The sequence below is a fragment of the Mustela erminea genome, chromosome 20 (genome assembly GCF_009829155.1).
Source record: "Mustela erminea isolate mMusErm1 chromosome 20, mMusErm1.Pri, whole genome shotgun sequence".
NCBI lineage: Eukaryota > Metazoa > Chordata > Mammalia > Carnivora > Mustelidae > Mustela > Mustela erminea.
This window is the reverse complement of record NC_045633.1, coordinates 23,307,523-23,314,106: the sequence shown is the minus strand read 5'-3', so window position 1 is coordinate 23,314,106 and position 6,584 is coordinate 23,307,523. Positions and strand designations below refer to the sequence as shown.

The 6,584-nt window shown below is 65.6% G+C and overlaps 1 protein-coding gene across 1 annotated transcript; it reads left to right on the top strand.

Moving 5' to 3' along the window:
- The first annotated feature begins 998 nt into the window (after nt 1-998).
- SOX8 (SRY-box transcription factor 8) lies at nt 999-6,033 on the top strand. The gene is made up of 3 exons (XM_032328398.1): nt 999-1,597; nt 2,949-3,178; nt 3,908-6,033. The coding sequence occupies exons 1-3, from the start codon at nt 1,176-1,178 to the stop codon at nt 4,642-4,644; spliced, it is 1,389 nt and encodes a 462-aa protein (XP_032184289.1). The 5' UTR covers nt 999-1,175; the 3' UTR covers nt 4,645-6,033.
- The last annotated feature ends 551 nt before the right edge of the window (nt 6,034-6,584 follow it).

Here is a 6,584-nt window from a genome sequence, read left to right as displayed (position 1 = left end):
AGAAATGTCCCCTCTCCGACCCCACTGCCCCAAGACGGGCGGCACAGCCCGCCCCCTTCCCTCCAGGCTGACGCGCCCATCTCCTCCACCGAAGGCGCCTCGGGGCGGCCATCACCTTCGCTGGACCACCCAGGGCCGCCCAGCCGGAGAGCCTCAGCGCCCCCCGCCCTCAACGGGTCAGGCCCGGAAGGCCCTAGGCCCCCGCGTCCGGCCACGCCATCCGCCGGGCGGCCCCAGGGACTCCACAAGTAGGGTCAGCTCAGTCCCTGCCCAGCGCTCCCGCCTCCCTCTGCTGCCCGGCTCCTGGGGCCGCTCTCCCGCCCGCGCTTTCCCCGCTCATACCGGACTGGGCGGGGGACCTGGGATCGTCCAGCTCCCAGCCGCGGCCCTTGGGCGCGCTTTACCTGGACGTGCGCGGCGCGCAAACCAAGGGCGCCCTGGAGGGTCTTGCCCGGCGCGCTGGCCCTGCGGGCGGGGAGCCTGGGCTTTGAGGCTACACGGCCGAGCCAACCCTCCCCTGGGCTGCAGGCTGGCAGGAGTTGACCCCGGCGCCTCTGGGTTGCGGGTGAGACGTCGGGACTCGGGACCCGCTGTGGGGGAAGCTCTGGAGGACCCGCCTCCAAGCGGAGCGGGCTTCCCCGGGCTTGGCTACCCGGCCGGGGGCGGGACCCGCAGAAGCCGCGACGCGCCTCGCAGAGACACCCCGGAGCGCCCCGCCGTCCCCGGTCCTCGACCCCTTTCCCTCCCCGACCCGACTGGAAAAGGGGCCCCAGGCGCGGGGCGGCGCCGGGCGGGGCGTGCGGGGGCGCAGAGGGAACCGCGGCACTTTCTTCGGATGGGGGAGGGGCGGGCGCCAGGCTCCGCCCCCGAGGGCAGCGGGGCGCGCGCCGGCCAATGAGGAGCCGGGGAGGGGGCGGGGCCTCGCGGCCGCCGCTTAAAGAAACTTGTTGCGGGTCCTCGGTCGGGACGGAGCTTCGGCGGCGGCGGCGGCGGCGGCGGCGGCGGCGGGGAGGCCCGGGTCGGGCGGCGGCGGCGGCGGCGGCGGCGGCGGCGGCGGCGACGACGACGACGCAGGTCGGACCACGGCGCGGCGACCTCGGGTCCTGGAGCGGCCGCGGCGCAGCTGAGCAGCGGCCCCGCGGGTCCCGGTGCGCGCCCGTCCGCGCGCGGCCCCGATGCTGGACATGAGCGAGGCCCGCGCCCAGCCGCCCTGCAGCCCGTCCGGCACCGCCAGCTCCATGTCGCACGTGGAGGACTCGGACTCGGACGCGCCGCCGTCGCCTACCGGGTCCGAGGGCCTGGGCCGCGCGGCGGGCGCGGGGGGCGGCGTCCGGGGCGACGCGGCCGAGGCGGCGGACGAGCGCTTCCCGGCCTGCATCCGCGACGCCGTGTCGCAGGTGCTCAAGGGCTACGACTGGAGCCTGGTGCCTATGCCCGTGCGCGGGGGCGGCGGCGGCGCGCTCAAGGCCAAGCCTCACGTGAAGCGGCCCATGAACGCCTTCATGGTGTGGGCGCAGGCGGCGCGCCGCAAGCTGGCGGACCAGTACCCGCACCTGCACAACGCCGAGCTCAGCAAGACGCTGGGCAAGCTGTGGCGGTGAGTGCGCGGTGCCCGGGTGTGCGTGTGTGCAGGGACGGGCCCCGCAGCCGCGCGGGCGGGCTGCGAGCAGTTCTGGGGGAGGTGCGCAGGGACCCTGAAGGTGGCCCTGCTCCCGTCCTGGGCTCTGCTCCCAGTGGCTGTTCTCAGGGCCAGTCCCAGTGGGAACCCCCTCTTTGATTGGGCTGCACAGGTGGTCAGGGCCACAGAGGGCTGCCCCGCGAGTGTGCAAACCCTAGCACGCTCCCTCAGTCGCCAGCAGCCTGCGGAAGGCTGGGATGGCATGTGGGGATTGGGGACCCCACGCGTGAGCGGCCCCAGAGTCTGGAGGCCTGGCCCTCTCCAAGGGAAGGTGGCTCCTGTCTGGAAGCAGGACACAGTAGCAGGCAGGGTAGTGCCCTCTGGAAGTGTCCCTCTTTGGAAAGGGTTCCCCTCCACTCTGACCACCATGTGGGGAAGAGAAGGCAGTTGGAGGGGTGCACGTCTGTTCAGCTGGGACGGTCCCCACAGCTTTTTCCTCCTTTCCCACCTCTGCACCCTGTGCAGGGAAGGATGAGAAATACAGGAGGGGTCTAGCACGGGCACGCTGCGCACATACTTGGGGATGACAAGCTGGACATTTTTACAGAAAGTAGGACAGCAGTGGTGCTGAGAACTGCCTATCCCCACCAAATGTGTTCTATTCTACTTGGGTTTAAAATGGATGGCTGTGGGTTTGGGGCACTGGCTCCCATTTCCTACCCCTCTCCTTGGGAGTGGGCACTGGGAGTTGGGACGTCTGTCCTCTGCGTGCCTGTCTCTGTCTGCTCTGGGCACAGCAGACTCTGGCAGCCCTGCAGCCTGTCCCGTAGGCGGTTGGAGGTGAGTTTCTGGAAAGGTTTGAGAGGACCGTGTGTGTTCTGAGCCTCAGGGAGGATCACACGGGTTTTGCCAGTGTTTCTGGGGGTCTGGGAAGCCCAGATGCCCATGGAATCCCTGCCTGTTCTCAGGAAGTCTTGCTTTGTCCCTGGTGTGTTCTCTGCTGGGTTCTGCCTCCTCCCCGCCTGCCTGAGAAAGCCCCAAAGGGAGGGGACTTACACAGGCTCTGAGCGAAGGGAAGTAAGAAGATGATGGAGTGGGAAGGTTTAGGTCTTGTTGTAGCACGTTCCTGTGACCCTGGTGAGAACAGACCTCACCAGAACTCCTCGCTGGCCTGAGCGCCCTGTCCCTGGCGAGGGGAGAGCCTGCCTGGTGCCTGCTGAGGTGCAGGGGCATGCACGGGCCTCCCCGTGAGTGTCGGGGTGGGTGAGGCCCTACCCCCGGGGCAGCAGTGGGGACCCAGGCCATCCCACGTCTGCCCTTGCTGCTGCAGCTTGCTGAGCGAGAGTGAGAAGCGCCCCTTCGTGGAGGAGGCAGAGCGGCTGCGGGTCCAACACAAGAAGGACCACCCAGATTACAAGTACCAGCCACGCCGCAGGAAGAGCGTGAAGACGGGCCAAGGCGACTCCGACTCCGGACCCGAGCTGGGCCCCCACCCTGGCAGCACCGTGTACAAGGCTGATGCCAGCATGGGTGACCCGCACCATCACAGCGACCACACAGGTGGGCTCCCGGGGCCCCACGGCAGGTGCCTGCCCCAGCAGGAGAAGTGGGGGTCTCGGCGTCTGCTGAGATGGGTAGTGGGGGTGGGAAGTGGGGCTCACTCCCAGGATAGGTGGCGCTGAGATAATCCCAGTTTCCCCGATGCACACGGGCGGCCGGGGGTCTGCTTAGCCCCCACCTAGCACTGAGGGTCTCACAGCTTTGCCGTGGTCTGGAGCTGGGTGATGTGGGTGTGTTCTGCTCCGCCTGAAGGCGTTTCTGCTTCCACTGGCCTTCCTGCTGGTGCTGACCCAGCACTCCTGCCCCTGGCGTGGCGGTCAGCTGCCCAGCTAACATCAGACAGACGGGGAGAATCCTGGCCAGCCGAGCAGTCTCGGTCAAGCTGGCGAAAGCTGCGAGCCTCCGGGAGAACACATTTTGTGTGGGTCCCGTTGTGGTCGTGTGCAGGGGGCTGGGCACTTCCTTTTCTTTCCCCTACCTTGGTCTTCACAGCGGGGCCTCCGCAGCCCCAGCTCTTGCCCTAGAACAGTGCTTAACGGAATTTCCTCGGCCAAGGAGTGAGGTCTAGGTCTGGCTGTGCTGGAATTTCTGGGAAACGTACAGAAACAAAAAGCCGTTGATTTCTACCTGCGGCAGTTAGCGGGCTCGTGTTCCTCCGGGTGCGCATCGCCGGCCTGGCCGGCCCCCCACAGAAGGGGCATTCATCTCTGAAACATGCTCTGTCCCCAGGGCAGACCCACGGGCCACCCACCCCACCCACCACCCCCAAGACGGACCTGCACCACGGGGGCAAGCCCGAGCTGAAGCTGGAAGGCCGCCGCCTGGCGGACAGCGGGCGTCAGAACATCGACTTCAGCAACGTGGACATCTCAGAGCTGAGCAGCGAGGTCATCGGCAACATGGACACCTTCGATGTGCATGAGTTCGACCAGTACCTGCCCCTCAACGGCCACTCGGCCCTGCCCACGGAGCCAGGCCAGCCTGCCGCCAGCTCCTACGGGGCTGCCTCCTACTCACACTCGGGGGCGGCAGGCATTGGGGCGTCCCCCGTGTGGGCCCACAAGGGAGCCCCGTCAGCCTCCGCGTCACCCACCGAGGCGGGCCCCCCGCGGCCGCACATCAAGACGGAGCAGCTGAGCCCTGGCCACTATGGAGACCAGTCGCACGGCTCCCCGGGCCGCGCCGACTACGGCTCCTACAGCGGCCAGGCCAGTGTCACCACAGCCGCCCCCGCCGTGGCCGCCAGCTCCTTCAGCAGCTCGCAGGGCGACTACACCGACCTGCAGGCCCCCAGCTACTACGGCCCGTACCCCGGCTGCCCGTCCAGCCTCTACCAGTGCCCCTACTTCCACCCTTCTCGGCGGCCCTATGCCTCACCCCTGCTCAGCGGCCTCTCTGTGCCGCCTGCCCACAGCCCGCCCGGCAACTGGGACCAGCCTGTGTACACGACCCTGACCAGACCCTGAGGGTGCTGTGGCCCCAGGGAGGGGACTGGCGTGGTGCGGGACAGCCTGGATCTCGGCGAGGATGGATGGAGCCTCCTCTCTAGCGGGAGGGGTGCGCTAGAGAGGGAGGGCCGGGGGCGGCCCGGCGGGCGCAGGCTGAAGTGTGCCAGGAAGCCTCGCTTTGTAACCCACACGGGGGCTTCCAGATCTCCATGTTCCCTGCGTCCGACAGAGCCCCTTTCCCGTGCTCTCTTCACCGTGGCTGGCGACTCTGGAACCAAGGACTGCCACCGGGCCCTCTTCCCTGCTGGCACCAGCGCCTCGGTTTTGCCTCTCGGTGGACGGAGCAGCCACAGCACAAAACAGAAAGGAGGGAAGAGGCGTGGGGTCTCCGGCTTCCTGTGCTCCAGCGTCCCCACCGGCCTCACATGCGTGGAGACCTCCAGGGGACCCCATTGCAGGAGCCCCTCTGGGGACCGGCCCGTCCGCTCTGAGGTGCTGCCTGCCATGAAAGGCTCTTCCTGGCAAGGTTTGGCTGCGACTAACATTTCTCTCTTTTTATTTTATTTTTTTAATTGTTATTTTTGAAGCTTAAACACATTCGATTTGTTTGGGAAGCTGTTGAAGTGTATTTATGTTCTGTATTATTTTATCTTTAATTAATGAAGTCCATTCGTACTGAGAGTAGAATTAAAGACAAAACGGAGGCCGGTGGCTGAGCACCAGGGCTGGGAGGTCAGGTGGGGTAGCCCCCTCATCCCCCTAAGCTCCAGGCCCCTCTGGGGTCCCCCCACCACCCCCGCCCAGGGAGGAGAAGGGACTTGCCTTGCAGTGTCTCTGACTGGGTTGGGGCGCCCTGGCCCCGGTGCCCGCATCCACCCGACGTTTGGAAGGCAGGGCTGTGGCTCCAGTTGGTCGCCGCCCAGGATGGGGATTTCCTGGGACGGGGTAGCTCGTTCATCGGGGCTCTTAGGAACCAGACGCCACCTACAAGCTGTGAAGCTGAAACCTCATCCACTAAATTGTTTAGAGGCTTAGTCTTAGAGGAGTAACCCCTGCTTCCGCTGCGTGCAGAGCCCTGACCGCGCCTACTTCATGGAACCTTGTGCCTTTCAACTTTGTACATAGAGAGACGTCTGAGAAGTCGCTTCTTTTTACTTTTTCTACTTTTTCCTACCTTTTTCTAGAAACAATTTTTTTTTTTTTTTTTTTTTTTTTTTTGGCCTGTCTCTTCCTGGGCGAGCGGGCAGGGAACTACAGCTCATTCTCACGCCGACTCTGCTGCTCCGCGCGGAGTCTGGCCTTCCGCCGCCACTACCTGCTGTGTTCTGCTGCTTTCTGACCAAGCAACGCTAACTTTTGTACAGACCAGTTTGATAAAATTAAAAAAAAAAAAAAGCTTTTTATCTACGTGGGCTGCATTTTGTGTGTTGCTTTCTGTACGTGTGGGGTCCCGTGCGGGAGGGCGGAGGCCGAGGCAGGAGTGGGGTTTGCCCCAGGCCCTCCTCGGAGGATGTGGGCACCAGGAGCCTCACGAGGGCGGAGACAGCGCCCCAGCCCTGGGGCACAGCCAGGCACCACCACCCCTGCCCCCGCCCTCCAGGGGCTACATCTGCATCTGAGCAAATCTCAGGCCCCAGGCTGCTGGCTGGCCAGCCAGAGCCTTCCTTCCCTGGCCCCCCACCCCTGCCCAGGGCCTATTCAGTAGGCAAATCGGGTCCAATCTGGGGCCATGGTTTCCTCCCGGGCGAATCCCAGAGCTGGGTTTCTGGGTGGCTGACGGCATTTTTCGGGCCCTGGCGCCCAGCCAAGCTGGGAGCTGGTTGAATGCCGCCCTGCAGGCACCAGGCGGGGTGTCCAGTTAGCTGACTGTTTCAAGAGAGAAATGCTTGTGGGGAGCTAGAGCAGGCGAGGGGTGGCCTCACCCCTTGCTGGGGCCGCCCCGGCCCATGTAGCCGGCA